The 17,076-nt window shown below is 40.7% G+C and overlaps 1 protein-coding gene across 2 annotated transcripts in view; it reads right to left on the bottom strand.

Annotated features, from left to right (window-relative positions):
- grid1a (glutamate receptor, ionotropic, delta 1a) overlaps positions 1 to 11,231 on the bottom strand; it is a 429,424-nt gene extending 418,193 nt beyond the window's left edge. For both annotated transcript variants that reach the window (XM_033979576.2, XM_055227265.1), the window contains exons 1-2: positions 11,118 to 11,231; positions 8,787 to 8,942 (exon numbers count right to left, since the gene is read on the bottom strand). In XM_033979576.2, the coding sequence (XP_033835467.1) occupies positions 8,787 to 8,942; positions 11,118 to 11,196 (235 nt within the window). In that variant the 5' untranslated portion in view covers positions 11,197 to 11,231. The remainder of the gene's footprint in view (positions 1 to 8,786; positions 8,943 to 11,117) is intronic.
- Between the last annotated feature and the right edge of the window lie 5,845 nt (positions 11,232 to 17,076).

Below are 17,076 nucleotides of genomic sequence, written 5' to 3'. Positions count from 1 at the left end.
CACTCAGAAAAAGTCTCTTTGGCCAAACCACCTTCTCTGTGAAAGCTGCCCATGACTGGAACACCACCCCCACCACAATTAGAAGTCTCCCCACTTACACCTCATTTAAATTACAGTTAAAGAAATGGTTAATTGAAAATTGTCACCACTAACATCCACCTCTCGATGCTCCTGTCTCCATCCTGCCTCTGTTTGAGTTTTGTTGTATGTCTGTTTGTGTCTGTGTGTGTATGTAGACAACGGTATGTTGTGTTTGTGGCTGAATATGAATGCATGTGGCTGAATGTGGTTTTATGACTATAAGAATGGAGTTGTATGCAACTGTATGTAAGAATGATTTGTGAGTGTAAATAATAACCTTGTTTTTATTCTATTGTATTTTATTTCCTACAGGTTGACATTTTACACCTGTCCCAGGACTACGGATGAAAAATAGCCCTCGGGCTAATTCTGGCATATTTACATGCAAATGTTTATTAATGTGCATTGTCCCTGAAATAAATAAAATAAATAAAGCAAATAAAGCATGCAGAAAGACTGCAATTATTTGTTCATAATGAGCAAATAATTCATTAAGAATAATTCAGGCTTACTTAAAGCTATGATCTGTAAGTGTATTTGATTTATTTATTCATTTATTTTAGTACAAGACAGATGTGAACCTGTCCACCCTCACTTGGCCTTTGCTCAGGCTCACCTGTGCTCTCTGGTCTGCTTCTGTCAGGCCAAAGCTGGCGAAGTAACATAGATAGCATCTAGTGGTGTTATATGAAAATACAACGGGCCAGTTGCCAGAGTAACTAGAGGTGTTAGCTTTAATGAAGGGTTTAGGGTTAAGAATTAAGACATTTAGAATCTAGTTGACTTATGTTAGTTGACTGATTCTTCATCTGTGTATTACTTTTTTTTCAAAAGTTCTTCACAGTATCCCCATTAAGTATTTTCCTCATTACACTTGCCAACTCAGATATCTTTATGTATTTCCCAGCTAATCCATAACCCCCTTTGATGAGCTGCATCTAGCAGTGACCCGGGAGTTTAAATTTAGCTTACAAAATGCTTACTTTCCTGCTTGTTAAAAGTGGTGTTAGCAGAGGCAGAGTGAAGTGAAGCAGAGGTACTTTTATGTGTGTTTCTGCCTGAGGATTCGTCTTCCCTCTTGAACCTGATGACAGTGTCTGACTCTCTAATGATGTGTGTACATGCGCTCTTTGTAGACACATCAGGTTATAGCCCAAGTCTGTACACAGTCTCTGCGGAAGGACCTGTGGAATGGAATGCGAGCTGGAATGCAGTACAGATATTATGGTGTCGTTTTTAATCCTAAGACATCTGTGCTCATTTGCCCAGTTTATGTGTGCAGGCACTTGTTGAATTAGATTTGAATCACAATTAGTTGGATTTTGTTGGTATAAATATCAATTATGAAGTACATAATGTTTAAATAGTCATTTTTATCAGTGTGATAACATTTTTAATAATTTCTTAAATGGTAAATGGTCACATGTTTCACTTTTTCACCTTCAAGGCACTCAAAGCACTTTACATCAAGGAACCACTCATCCATTCACACACACTTTCATACACCAGTGTATACAGACACTGGGGACAAGGATTGTGTCTTGCCCAAAGGCACAGTGAGAGCATTCATCTGTGGGAGCTGGAATCACACCACAACCTGTAGGTCGGTGGATAAGACTGCTCAACTAATGATGTCTACATCGAGAGCAGGATTGAAACCACCAACCTTTTGGATCAGTGGAGATTAACACATTAAAGGTACACTATGTAAATTGTCTTTGCCTGGAATGCTCCACAGTGCTCCACAAAGCAATACCATCTCCATGGAGAGAGGAGTAGGTGACCACCCCATTACCATTTTGGTTCAAGGACTGCACTCATTGTCTTATCTGGTCAATCTGTGGGGAAGCGCCTTGTGATTCATGTGATCAGCAGTGTTTGACCATAGACTCCACACGGCGTCTGAATTGATGAATCCCTGTTTTGGTTCCCCATTGGGTGGCGGCTTCTAAATGACCTCACCTCACTTCCCTAACAGCTGTAATGATCAAAGCAGAAGCATGTCTTTCCACCCCACTCAGCAGAAATCACTGGAGTCCACAGTCCCGGCCACACAATTATTAGACCCTTTGAAGTTCCTCTTTTTCCCCTCATACAGGACATTTCAGCAGGAGATTATAGTCTTAGTTTACAAGGCATGCAAATATCAGGAAATGTTGGCAATTAGCTGTCAAAGGTAACTTAAGCATGCAGAATTGTGACCCTTATGTTCCTCTAGCACCTCTGTGCTTTTAGGACCACCAGTGTCCTCTTCATGCTCTTTTAATGGAATCATGAGGAATACCACATATTGTTGCATCGTATCAGAACAGACATTTACAGGAAGCGAGTTGACATAACATAGTGATGCTCAATAAACAGAAAATGAATGGAATTTCCACAGTGCAGTGTTCAGATAAGCAAGGTCAGTCTCAGTCAATGGAACAAGCATTTACACATGGACTAAAAAAAAGTCATTCCATATTTCCTAAAGACTAAAACGTTTAAAGAAGACACCCAAATATATCCTTTAAAGAAAAAAAGAGTTCCATATGTCCCCATTTGCCACCAGCAGCAAACACATTTTAAAAGGTACCTATGCACAACAGATTTCTCATCTCAAAACAAAATCAATGTGCTTGCTGTGTACAAAGTTTAATTGACTCCTCCCCACCTAAAAATAAAATCTATTGGTGTAAAGACAGAACTTATATGCATTGAAGTAGCAGTGGGTATTTACATGCACATCAAAATCTGGTCATTATCTGCTTTCAAAATCTGGAAATGTCATGTACACAGTTACATCAGATGTGAGTAATCTCATTGTCACCACTTGCAGTCACCACTGGCAGTTTAGACCAGTGAAGCACAACTCAGTCAGAGGGAACAGCTCCAAACAGACAGAGACTGTGTGTGCCCCACGTGCCCCACGTACAAAAAGCACAAATAAAACACCCCTAAACTCTGACAAGGAAGCTGTCAGATCTCATAACTTAACAAAAATAAATAAATGTGCCGCAAATAAACAAAATGATAAGTGTGTAAAATGTGGACTGCTAAACATCAGGTCTCTTTCCTCCAAATCTCTTTTAATAAATGAACTAATTGGCGACCTTAATATTGATCTGTTAGCCCTAACTGAAACATGGCTTCGGGAAAATGATTATGTTAGACTAAATGAATCTACACCATCAAGTCACATGAACTTTCAGAGTGCCCGGAGCACAGGTCGAGGTGGTGGTGTGGCCGTCATCTCTCATTCTAGTCTAATTCTCAGCCCCAAACCCAACTATACTTACCTCTCCTTTGAAAGCCTCGCACTCTCCATTACGTGCCCCAATTGGAAAAACCAAAAAGCTGTTATATTTATAATAATTTATCGACCTCCTGGTCCATATGCCGACTTCCTGACAGAGTTTTCTGATTTCATCTCAAGTTTAGTCTTGAACTGGGAAAGGATTGTTATAGTCGGAGATTTCAACATTCATGTAGATAACGGCAGTGATTGCCTCAGTAATGCTTTTGGTGCACTCCTGGATGGGATCGGTTTCACCCAGAGTGTGAATAAGCCGACTCACTGTCACAATCACACTCTAGATCTCGTTCTAACCTATGGTATTGAGATTAATGATCTAATTGTCCTTCCTCAAAACCCTATACTCTCTGACCATTTCTTAATTACCTTTCAATTTATACTAAAAGACTATCCAGCCCCACAGAAAAAAACTATAATGAAAAGAACATTATCAGATAAATCGGTTACAGAGTTTAAAGAAATTATTGAGCCATTACTGAAAGATATGTCATGTGACAATGGCAATAATTTTAATCCAATTGTCACTGATCAATTGGTTGACAGAACAATGCTCACCTTAAAATCTGCTCTCGATGTTGTAGCTCCGCTAAAACAGAAAAGCATTAAACCAAGACCTCCGGCTCCATGGTACACGTTACAGCTCAGGACACTCAAACAACATGTAAGACGCACAGAGAAGCTTTGGCGCCGCTCGCGCTCTGAGCAGTCTCTGAAGGCATGGAAGCTCTGCCTGCTCACTTATAAGGCCGCTCTGCGGAAAGCCCGAACTAGATACTATTCAAATCTAATAGAAGTAAACAAAAATAACCCCAGATTTTTGTTCAGCACTGTAGCCAGGCTGACAAACTCCCACACTGCTAATGAGTCTCTTATCCCCTCGAACATTAGTTGTGATGACTTTCTTCACTTCTTTGATTACAAAATCACAACCATTAGAGACAAAATTAACAAAGCTACTCCAAAAATCAGCTCTGAGCAAATCCAGTCTGTAATGCCAATATCCCATATGGACCCTCTAATAATATTAGATAAATTTACTCCTGTTGATGAGGTGGAGATTACCTCAGTCATCATGTCGTCAAAACCATCAACCTGTTTGCTCGACCCTATTCCAATCAGACTCCTCAAAGAAGCCCTCCCCCTAATAATAGATTCCATCCATAACATATTAAATATGTCGTTAGAAAATGGCTACGTTCCTCAGTCCTTTAAGTATGCTGTGATTAAACCCCTTTTGAAAAAACCTAACCTAAATCCTGATGAATTAGTCAACTATAGACCTATCTCTAATCTTCCCTTCCTCTCAAAAATTCTAGAACGAGTTGTGGTGAAACAGCTCTGCCGCCACCTGCAGGACAATAATATATTTGAAAAATTTCAATCTGGATTCAGAGCTCACCACAGCACAGAGACTGCACTGCTTAAAGTAACAAATGATTTACTACTAGCTGCTGATAACGGGCTGGCTTCAGTCCTGGTCCTACTGGACCTCAGTGCAGCGTTTGACACCATTGATCACAACATTCTACTGCAGAGATTAGAATGTGACATTGGAATCAGAGGGACCGCCCTCAAATGGTTTAAATCCTATCTATCAGATAGGTACCAGTTTGTTAGTATAAACCAGAGCACCTCTCCCTGTTCTAAAGTAGCCTGTGGTGTTCCACAAGGATCTGTGCTTGGTCCAATCCTATTTACTCTGTATATGTTGCCATTGGGTAACATTATCAGAAAACATGGCATTAATTTTCACTGCTACGCTGATGACACTCAGCTGTACTTATCAATGAAACCAAATCAGACTGATCAAATAGATAAACTCAGTGCCTGTGTGAAGGACATCAAAACCTGGATGACCTTGAATTACCTGCTCTTAAATCCTGAAAAAACAGAGGTCATTGTCGTTGGTCCCAAAGGTCAAAGAGATTCTCTGTCAGACCAGATAATCTCACTCGACAATGTGAATATAGCTTCTAGCCCTACTGTAAAAAATCTTGGAGTCCTATTTGATCAAAATCTCTCATTCACAGCCCATATAAACCTAGCTTGTAAAACCGCATACTTTCACCTGCGAAATATAACTAAAATTAGAAATATTTTACCTAAAAACGATGCTGAAAAACTCATCCATGCATTTGTTACTTCCAGACTTGATTACTGTAATTCTCTGCTCGCCGCCTGCCCCAAAAGTACTATAAGGAGCCTCCAGTTGGTCCAAAATGCAGCGGCCAGAGTCCTAACAGGAACTAAAAGAAGAGACCACATCAGTCCTGTACTAAAATATCTGCACTGGCTTCCTGTCGAGCTTAGAATCAAATTCAAAGTCCTCCTCCTGACATACAAAGCCCTAAACGGTATGGCCCCATCCTATCTGCAAGATGCTATTGTCCCGTACCAGCCAAACAGAGCACTCCGCTCTCAGAATGCAGGACTATTAGTGGTTCCTAGAGTGTCCAAAAGTACAGTGGGAGGGAGAGCATTCAGTTACCAAGCTCCTGTGCTATGGAATCAACTCCCTGCTGATGTTAAACAGGCCCCCACAGTCTCTGTATTTAAGACCAGGCTTAAAACCTTCCTCTTCGGTATAGCGTATGACCAGGTTACTTAGTGAGGGAGTTAGGGTTATTAAAACCCGGGATAAGATAAGCTGCAGTAGGAGTAACTAGCTGGGGGAAGTATGGCAACCTGAGCACTATCCTCTACTTTGCCCTATTTTCTCATCAGCAATGCTATTCACATGTTGTCCCCTGTCCCACTCCCCCTGTGGAGTGTATCTCTTTCAGATGCCCCGATGACAGTTGGATCTCCTCCTTGCCTGGCTCTCCTCCTCCTCGCCCGGCTCTCCTCCTCCTCGTCTGGTCTCCTGGCCGATTTCTTATGTTGTCTGATTTTTCCTGTTGTGTCTGATTTTTCTTGTTGTGTCTGATTCTTCCTGTTGTTTTGTTTTTTGTGTCTTGGCGGCACGGTGACTGAGTGCCATCACTCATGTCTCACAGCAAGAAGGTTGGTTCGATCCCCGGGTCACCAGGCCTTTCTGTGTGGAGTTTTTCATGTTTCTCCCCGTGTCTGGATGGGTTTCCTCCGGGTACTCCGGTTTCCCCCATCAACCAAAACATGAACGCCCTTCGAGACAACTGTTGTTGTGATTTTGGGCGTTACAAAAATAAATGAATTGAATTGAATTGAATTTCTTTCAGACTGTTTACACCTGCGCGGGTTTTGACAAGGACAATTTAGAGGGGAGGGAAAAAAGCAAATACAAATAAAAGAACAAACAAAGACAGTATTTTAAATTATAACATTTATTTTGTGCATGTAAAAAAAAAAAGCCATAGAATGTGTGTGTTTCTGATTATTCTAGTTAACCACTTTTTACTGGGCATGTAAATGTACCCAGTGAAAGTACAAAACTATACTGTGACCACCATGCCCTGTAACTACCTCAGCACTGTTGCACGTGACACCTGCCAACCAACTTGCCCCCACCATCTGCTTTAGTAGACAATACATATCAAATATTTATATCATATTTGCATCAAAACATGTATTTTCTTCAAACAGGCAGCATGAAATTATGGTCCTATCTATTAGCTGCACAGCCACTGAACTCGAAACAACCAGCATAATCACAGTAACAGTATGATTATCTTCGTGAGTGTGTCAGTGGCACTATGAATAGCAATGAGTCACCAAAGCCTTTGTGGGGCCCAGACAAAAGTACAGCCTGGTAACTAAGTGCAAAGGACATAAACAGCCCAGGAAGTCCCAAGAAACCTATTACAGCCTTAATGAATCTTTAAGCAGAAGATTTTTAATCACTTTTCAGCCAACAGTGCAGTGCAATGGAGAGAAGTACTGAAAACTGAATTCTTTGGTGATCTCTAGTTTGACAGTGAAGTGAAGCCTGAGAAGATTTTAAACTATTTGACTTAAAGTACATATGACAGGTTAGACTACTAAATTCACAAAAACATAGTTAAATTAAAGTTATAATTTGTACATTTTAAATCACAATATTAATAAAAAAAAATAGTTAATAAAAGAAATGGGTCTGCTGACTTCCAGGTTAGAAAACTGCGGTGCCCAATGGGAGGTGACATCACCATAAACCTCATCAAAACAAACAGTCGGCACTTCCAATGGATAGCTGCAGATCACTCTAGCAAGCAGCTGATTTTTTTTTTTTACTTGTACTAAAATAACTATACAGTGCTGCCAAATCTTGCACATATAATCGATTAATTAAAATTGTGGAACAAACTAAGTAGAGAACAGTGGGTGTATGCCAGTGGCGGTGAAAATGGGGATTGATCGACAATATGGCGTCCTGAAAATAAGTAATTAAAGACTGCTCAATCGGATACAAATCACTCCAAAAATAACTTCAGGTGAGTAAATGTTGAGGGAAACAATTACAATATGGGTAAAAGCTCTAAAAAAGTTGATTTTGCATAATAGGTCTGCTGTAATTGATTTAAAACTATGATAAATATTTACCACAGGTACAATCCCACCAAACCAAGTAATTAGAAAAACATGAAAACCTCATATTGTCTTTAAAGGCAAGCATTCTGTCACAAAGATTCTTGAACTTTACACATTAAGTACCAATTCAGCAATATTAAGTTATATTTTTACATCATATTTCTTCATGCCACCTGTATATTATTTAACACAGACTTGACCAGGACTATAACAGGTCTAAAGCAGTATGAAACTACAACTAATAGATTCATAGAGTACTAATAGAACCACATAAAGCAAAGTCTAAGCAAAAGCTAAACCAACTCATAATTCAGACTAAATCAGGACTATTTATGGGTTTAGGAATGATGAAAATTAGGACTGCTCCCATGGCAATTAACAACAAAAAGTATATACATCACATCATTTTTACAGTTAAAATGTAATAGGAAGCTGAAATTCATGAATACGTGGTCTGAACTATAGCTTTTAGTTTAAAAAGGCAAAAGTATCTCTAATCTTGTATATCTGTAGCAAGTTAAACATATCTGCACATCTGCTATGGACCTTAACTTATCTTCTTTGCTGTAACTCAATGTTTCTGCTCAGCTTTTCCAACACCTGAGTAGCAACGCAGGTGGCCGCGCACACTTATCCCAGCAGTCACCATGACACAGCTATGTTCCATTATCCCTCCACCCTCTCCCTCAGTTTCTCCCACCACTTGTCCAGCTCAAAATAAAGCACCAAAACAACCCTTCTCGCAAGGCCAAGATTGCACATGTCAGTAGTGAAACTTCCCATAACCACATAACCAGCCTGTTCTCTGGCGTGCCCCGTACCTCCTGGTAATAAGACAAAATAGCAGCAGCAGTTTGTTTGAGCGAGGAGGAGGCGAGAGAGGAGAAGAATGGGAAGTATACATGCTCTGGGGGATAGCGCTTACCTTCCTGGACCGCCTGGAAGGGGTTGTTAGGCTCGATAAGTTTCACAGAGTGGGTGATTTTCTCACTCTGCAGAATGTCATCGTTCAGGCTCAGGTCGGAGATTGCCAGCTGGAAAATCTCGTCATCTCGCACAGCGTTTTCCTCAAAGATGGCACCTGAAAAGTAGCAGTGAAACATGAACAGAACTTAATTCATAGACAATGTGCAAGGTGGTAAACTGGAAAACCACAGTGAGTTGAACCAAACCAAAACTCAAGTCAAAGTGCTCAGGCCAATAAGAGGTCAAAAGTTTGAAAGGAGCCACATTTAAAATGATCAACCACCTATCTCCCTAAGATAGGCAAGTTGAATGCCTTACTGTGGAAGATTCCAGGCAAAGCAATAACATCTCCATAATAACAAGCAGGTGGTTGATGCTCCACTAGAAAAATTAGACATTTTTAAGTAGTATACCATAGCAAAAACAATCTATTACAAGTGTCCTTACAAAATTAGGAGTGTTTTAACCCTTGAAGGTACTAAAACATAAAGTATGCACCATTAACTAAGGCTGAGAAACAATCATATTTTCTTAAGCATTTGACAGTTGATCTACATAAGCCTTTACCTCGCTTGCTTTATTCCACCATTCTCTTTTTCAGCACCATGGACAGCGACAGTGAACTGCACCATGAGCTGGGGATTTCTCTTCATTGTAAAAGCTCTTGCATCATTTTCTGCCAATCAACCTACTCAGACAATGCTTATGTTTTATCAAATATGTTTGTCAGAGTATGTACATTTTACTTCAAGAGCAAGTCTGAAGCAGTTCTCTACACAAACGTACCATGAGTAACATGTCTTGGTCATGAACCCAACATGTTCATGTGAGCTTTGTGATCCAATGGTCTTCAAAGCATTTTCAATTAGAAGATTCTGAGTAATTATAAATGGCATCATGACTCACTTTCTTACACTTCCAACATTTGGCAAATGCATATTCAAATTGTTATCCAAAAGTTGTGGAGGCCGTTTGAATAACTTCACTGGTAAATACACATTGTATTTCCAATTAATCTGACGCCGTATGCAGTATGTAGGTGGACATATTTTGTGAGCTTTTAAGGACAAGCGTATTAGTCAATATGAATCACAGTCCTTCCATATCTGCCTATTTCGGGATGGCAGTTCATCCTGTTCTGAATTACCTAGTGCCAATACATATGTATGAGTGTGGATCCATCGAAAATGAAAGGAGATTTAGATATAACGTTTGACACAAGTCCAAATGTAGATCTGATGAGGCGCATGAGTGTCACGTTTGTTCCAGCAGTGCAGGCCCTGCGTGGGAGGCATACTGAGCTCCTCTGTCTTCCCTCCATCCTCCCCGCTCTCTCCCTTCTCATTTCTTTTAACAGGGTGGCTTTTCGCTGCCACCTACTTCCTTTTCCTCTTTCATTACAGCTAAAGCTTTGAGGACGCGAGAAGTACAATTATCCGATGCTAACGTTATGCGGTGCACGAGCCAATATGATCTGGATGGAGTCCCACCGCTGTATTAAAGGCAGCAGTGACGGAGCACCTGCTGCTTGCCAGACTGTTGCGGTAAACTGTGAGCGCAGTGGCGATAGAGCTACAGAAAAATGATGGCCACAGACGCACTGGGGGCAAATTTGCTCAGAGTCACATTAACGGTTTTATCTACAGATTTAAACGCGAGTCGTCAGAGCATTTCCCCTTTTGTCACAGAGAGCACACAGTCATGTGGTGTGAGGGGTCAGCAGATCAATTAGAAACTGTCCATTTGTGTTGCGGGTAGCTGGAGATGAAACCCCTATGAATGAAGCAGATCACGGAGCGATTGGACAGATCGCGTTTGGGAAGTTTGCGTACAAAGGGGCTCTATGTGATTTGCGTCTGTAGAAGTCCACTGACATTCATCCAGTCTGCGCATTGTCATGTCAGTCACGTAGCAGGTGAAAGTTGTGGCTTGAGACAAGAACTAGCTTTGGTTTGGGTAAGTAGTGTACATTTAGACGAGAACCATTCATTCCGATTGAAATAATGCGACGTGTGCACTGTAGAGGTTGGAATAAAAGCCGAAGCAAGAGCAGAGCACTGGCGCACATGCAATGCACATATTTTGCGGGTAAGGTCAGAAGCACAAACTTTAGAAGTCTCTGGAGAGGAAAGTGTTGCTTTAGCGCAGAATCTAAAGATGAATAGACTGTTTATACCGCCCTCTCCCCCCCCCCAAAAGCCTGATCAAAGCAGTGGGCTCTACGCACTGCTAAAGGCTTTTTAACGTGCACCTGGCAAGCCGAACTGCATGCGTGACTGTTTGAGCTTACCAATGTGAATGATGGAGTCCGCTCTGGCAGAATTACACTGAAATATCCACAGGGAAAGGCAGATCAGCAGCAACTCCATGTCGGGATTTGAGCGAGGCAGCTCATCCAAGCTTCGCTCCCCTTCGCTTTGCAGTACTGTTCAAACGGAGCACCCGGGAAAAAGAAGGAAAGGAAAAAAGATCAACAAACCAAGTCCGCGGTCCTCGTGAAGAACGCAGCAAGTGAAATGATCAGGACAGAACGGGAAAAGCTGGCGTGGAAAAAAACTGACGGGGGGACCCAAAAGGAAGGTAGCCCGTGGAGAGAGCGCACCGTTGTGTCTCACTCTCGCCTCTCTCCCTGCGCCCCGGTGTCTAAAGCGTGGCGAGGAGCGAAGAATGCGGAGGAGGGACACCCCTTTCCAAGCGCACAAAACGCGCGCGCGCGCGCGCGCACACACACACACACACACACACACACACACACACACACACACCACACACACACAGCACCGACAGGCACACACTGACAGAGTAACGTGCTCCTCACTTCGGGCTCTAACCACGTGACGGCAGACACTTCACGACTCCACCGTTGTCCCGACAAACCGGCTACAAATGATTTGGACTGGAGCAGGGGAAAGACGCGCAAGCAGCAACCACTGCCTCCACAGCTGGCACTACAGTAGAGCGCAGTACCCGCCACAGTGGCTCTGCGCGCCTCGGTGCACGAATAGACTTCAGGGGAACTTTTCGGGAAGACGCACGAGCCAAGGCGCGCGCTTACTATTTTACCCTTTCCTCCGAGCGGCAGAGGATGTGGCATGGATGGAGCCGGATTTACTCGCGCATACCACACCTCTCCTCCGTGATAGATGAGGGACAGACGTGACAAAACGCGCGGACGATGATGGACTGCAAACCAGCAGAGAAATCCCACCGCAGAGCTCGGTATATTCCGGTATTGTGTAATGTGAAATGATTGATTGATGTTGTTAATTGTGTTTTTATGGCGTGTCTTAGCGGCACTGTGCTTTACGAGAATTGATGCGGACTACGGGGCGCCAGTAACAGTGGGTGCCACGCGCCTGGAGGAGAAAACGACGCGGGGGAGCAGCAAAACGGAGGCAGCCATAACCTTACAATTAAAGGATATTTCTCGTGAGTGTCTACAGAAACGGAAATATCTCTTAATTGTTGGGCTACGGCTGCCAGGAGCGCGAGAGGGAAAGTTTCAGCGTAAGCGCAGTTGACAGCTCCGCAGCAGAGCGACCTGTGGAGCTCCACTGAGAAAACAGGCTATAATGTGTTCATCCGAAAGAGCGTGTCATGCTTTGCTTCACACTGTCTGCTCATTCCCCATCCTTACATATGAGCGGCATTCACGTCAGATCAGCTTGCCATTAAATCATGACTACTGAGGTACTTTGTACCTCATAAAACTTGTCAAATCACACACTGCCCCCACTGGCCAACTGGTAAAACTACATCTGTAGTCATGCCAAAAGAAACTGGTTGTACAGTGCAGTGTGCATGTCATGACATGCTTCTCTTAGGGCTCATCTCACAACGTCACCCTCTCACCACTCAATGTCATATTGTTCATAGAAAAATATTATAATGAGCTGATTATTTACTTTGTAACTGACTGGAGTTAGAGTCAAGTCAATAACAGCTATGGCTTCTGAACTATCCAAATCTGTATTGGTCCTTTAGTTTAAATCATGGTGTTTAGGTTATAATATGAAACATCAAAAACAATTACAGGGATTAATCAAAAACAATAAAAAAATAAATAGAACACTACATTTATTTTTCATTGATAAACAAACCACTGTGCTCAAATAATTTGAGGTGAATATATTTTTGGATTTCTATTCCATTAATGGATTGGCTATTTTTGTGTTATTTGCCATTCCTAACAGAACACTCTATATTGGCTTGGCAATAGCACAAAATACATTGCCGCATTTCAAATTCCTCCTTCTAACTATGAACGCATTTTTAATCTCACCTCGCCCACTTATACCGAAGAGAATCCAGCTGAATCCTTTATGAAAGCGCAGACTGATCAGGACTCCAATGAAAACCCAAAGATTAACCTTGAGTCGGGGGATTTCCGTTGACAGGCATCTAGAGGACCATCAAATATTTATTCCATGTCGGCAGCTAATCTCTTAATTTTACTGATCTCTGAGGCAACATGTAACACAGTTTTCACCACTTGTGTATAGCTCCCTCTTTCACACACAGCAATGAGAGGCTTAAGTATTGTGCTCTCTAGTGGCTTTTATGGATCTTTCTTTCCAGACTTACAATATTCTTACTGTTAACAGCTGTACTTATTATTTTAAAGTACACAATGCTAATAATATGGATGAAGAGTCTGAAATGGAGGCAGGGGAAATGTGTATTCTTGGTGAAGGATAAAGTTGCAGAAAATTGAATCATCATTAATGTAATTAGTGTGGTTTACTTCATTAGAAAACTGACTGTGATAATTACAGAGATTCAATTAAACCAGCTCAAAACATCTGCATTATGAATTCTTTTTTGTCAAAGAATGGGATAGAAGAAACCAGCACCTACCTGACTACTAAATAAATAAATACATCCCCATAGATTATAATTAAACTTCTTTATAAAATTGTTACCCAATCCTGTGTTTACAAATGATATATATAAAAAGTATAGTACATAGGGATAATTTATTTAGTTGTTTGTTTGTTTTTTTCATACAAGTACAAAAGCCCAGGTAAGCCTGTGCCCTGAAGAGGCTGGGATTAGTTGAGGTGTTGGTTCTTGCAGAAGTCTTGGCTCTGCTGTGACATACAGCATGGAGGAGAGCAGTACACCATACCCCTCTCAGCTGGTGTGGCTTCCACGCTCACCACTGGACCAGGACTCATGACTGATGTTTGAGCAACTTTAGAAAAATAAAATGGCTCAAACATCAGTGGTGTCCCCAACTTTTGGAATTTTTCCAGAGATAGGGTAGATAGTTTATTAAGAATGATTCAGGTGTGGCAACAGTACCCCTGACCAGGGTGACACTGTCAAGCTCAGTTGGTAGAATGTGGTTTGAATCCCACTCTCGACATAAATGTCATTGGTTGAGTGGTTAGATCCACTGAGCCACAGGTCGGTGGTGCGATTCCAGGTCCCACAGATGACTGCTGCCATTGTGTCCTTGGGCAAGACACTCGACACCTCGCCCATGTCTGCGCACTGTGTGTGTGAATGGGTGAGTGATTCCTTGCTGTAAAGTGCCTTAAAGGTAGAAAAGCGCTGTATGAAAATCTGACCGTTTACCTCAATCATTCTTTATGAACTATTTCTTCATTATGAATTAAGTCATTGTTCATGCTTTTTTAAGGCTCATTAAGGTGTAGTTGTAGGTAGTAGTCATGAAAAAGAGTCTGACATGCTCTTTGACCTTGCCCTGTATATAAAACGTAAAGAGTAAATACCATATTTTATTACATACGACACAAGAACATGTATTCAAAGACTGATCCTAACCAGCATCAACTCAACACATGGGACTACAGTGTCTCTAATATTAACTGTTATTATTAACACGAGAAGTTCATTCATCAGTGTAGGTTAAGATACTGGAGTGAAGGAACTTGGGGATGAAAAAAACATTTATTCTGATCTGAAGGCCTACACAACATACACAGCATGCAGCCAGGGCTGAAGGAAAACCCAAAGAGTAGTCTCCTCTATGTGTTCACACAACCCGAGACAACTTGGACATGCATGTGTGTCTCTAAAAATGTCTGGTTCCAAGAAAAGCTTCCTAGTCGTTTCATACAGAACAACATTAGAAAGCATATCAGACTGATGTAATTCAAGAAGGTGCCCTGGTGTAGCGTGCCAGCTTTTGGTACACGCACAAGTCATAAGGGCTACAAGTATTACACTATGCTATTCAACTTTACTACACACTCTGACACAAAACAGAATATAAGCTTATGTGCAGTCAGAGTAACTGACCATCAGGATTTTGGTGCGATTCCAGCTTCTACACAATGCTGTCATTGTGTCCTTGGGCAGGACACTTAACCCCCTGTGCCATACACTGGTGTTTGAATGTGTGTGTGAATGGGTTCCTTGATGTGAAGCGAACTGAGTGCCTTGAAGGTGGAAAAGTGCTATATAAATATGTGACCATTTACTATTTACTATAAGATTACATTATTCAAAATAAATAAAAATTTTCAGTTCAGCTCAGATGGAAAAGACATTTGTCCAGTAACAGAAAGGCAGCCAGTTTGATCCGATTAGCATTACACTTCACTTAATGGTCATTCTTATATTGATTGTCTCTTATCAACAGTTACTGTTGGCATTGTCAACATCTTGCAGCGTTGACAATGCCAACTACCTTCCAACCAGGCCTAGATTAGAATGAAATCTGAATCCTTTGCAACAGGTTATTCTGACAAGGACATCTGTCATGTCTCTCTTACGCGTGGGCTGTTCAAACTGTTGACAAATCTACATAAAAATCACCAAAGTCAGCACTACCTGTCACGCGCACAAAGGCATTAAAAGTGTCACATATTATTGATGCCAGATGCAGAGGATGTTTTGTAATAAACAAGCATTTTATTTTCATTTCCCACGTTTTGCATCTTTATGGTCCACAATAAGATAGTGAACAAGTGATGAATGTGACACTAATGCGGCATCAAATCAAGTTGCACTTCTGGTTGGGGCTGAGAGGGAAAAACAAAGCTAGGGTGAGGGTACAATGAGGGGGGATAGCAGTGTTTTCATGTGTTAGTCGATTTATTGAGCAAGAGGAAAATAATGCATCTTCTTTAATATTTATCCGCTGCATATAGAAAGGTATTTATGAGACGTTTGGAGTGGAGTGTGCTTGGGTTTTTCCAGTGTCTGGGTTTCATCCCTGCATTGCCGAGGGAAGAAATGTGGTAGATATGTGTAATCACCTGGTCTGCTGTTGTTGGATCTCATGTACACGTGTTGTCCAGATATTAATCATATTCTGACTGCGTCAAAGTCATTTCTCATTATGGATCGAGAAAGTCTATAAGTCCATTGTAAAATGTAAAATATTTTAGTCGGTACATTTGTAAACTGACCCAGCAATTTGACCAGATTATGGACACCAGCTACTGACCATTACTTGATAAAAAAAAATATGTAAGTTTAAGGTGTGTGCTGTATATCAAAAACACAATGTCCTTGAACCATATCACCATTTCAGTGTATTACGATTTATTACGATTCATCAGTGGTGGAAGGTAACAAAGTAAAAGTAGTAAAGTACTATATTTAAAGTAATAGATATAGATATCTAAAATATGTATTTTAGGGAAACTGGATACTTTTTACTTTACTACATTTGAGAGAAGGTATTTACTTTCTACTCTACTACGTTCATAATTTGAGAAATACAAATGAAAACAGCCATATATATATATATATATATACATATACACACACACACACACACACACACACACACATACATATATACCCACACACATGCGCACACACACGCGCACATATTTATATACATACATACACATATATATACATATATATATACATATATACACACATATGTATCAGTTGTTTATTCAATTCAGCTCTTCATCAAAATCATGACTTTAAGCTTTATTAGACTCAAAATATGTGTGAAATACTTACTTTTTACTGTTTAAGTATATTTTAAACAGGTACTTTAATACTTTTACTTAAGTAGATTTTTTCATGTGATACTTTTACTTGAGGTTTTTTTTTTTTTTTTTTTTTTTTTGCTCCAGTATCTGTATTTTTACTTAAGTAACATAATTGAGCACTTTTTCCACCACTGCAATTCATGTACAGATAGAATATATGTATTGCTGTTAAGGGGTAAATAAAATATTTCTTTTCCTCTCAAAGTTCACTTTTTTTTTTTACCCAGTAGGCAATTTAATTATCCAGTTGAATAAAAACAATCA

The sequence above is a fragment of the Periophthalmus magnuspinnatus genome, chromosome 15 (assembly GCF_009829125.3).
Source record: "Periophthalmus magnuspinnatus isolate fPerMag1 chromosome 15, fPerMag1.2.pri, whole genome shotgun sequence".
In the NCBI taxonomy this organism is placed as follows: Eukaryota; Metazoa; Chordata; class Actinopteri; order Gobiiformes; family Gobiidae; genus Periophthalmus; species Periophthalmus magnuspinnatus.
This window is presented reverse-complemented; position numbering and strand designations above follow the sequence as displayed.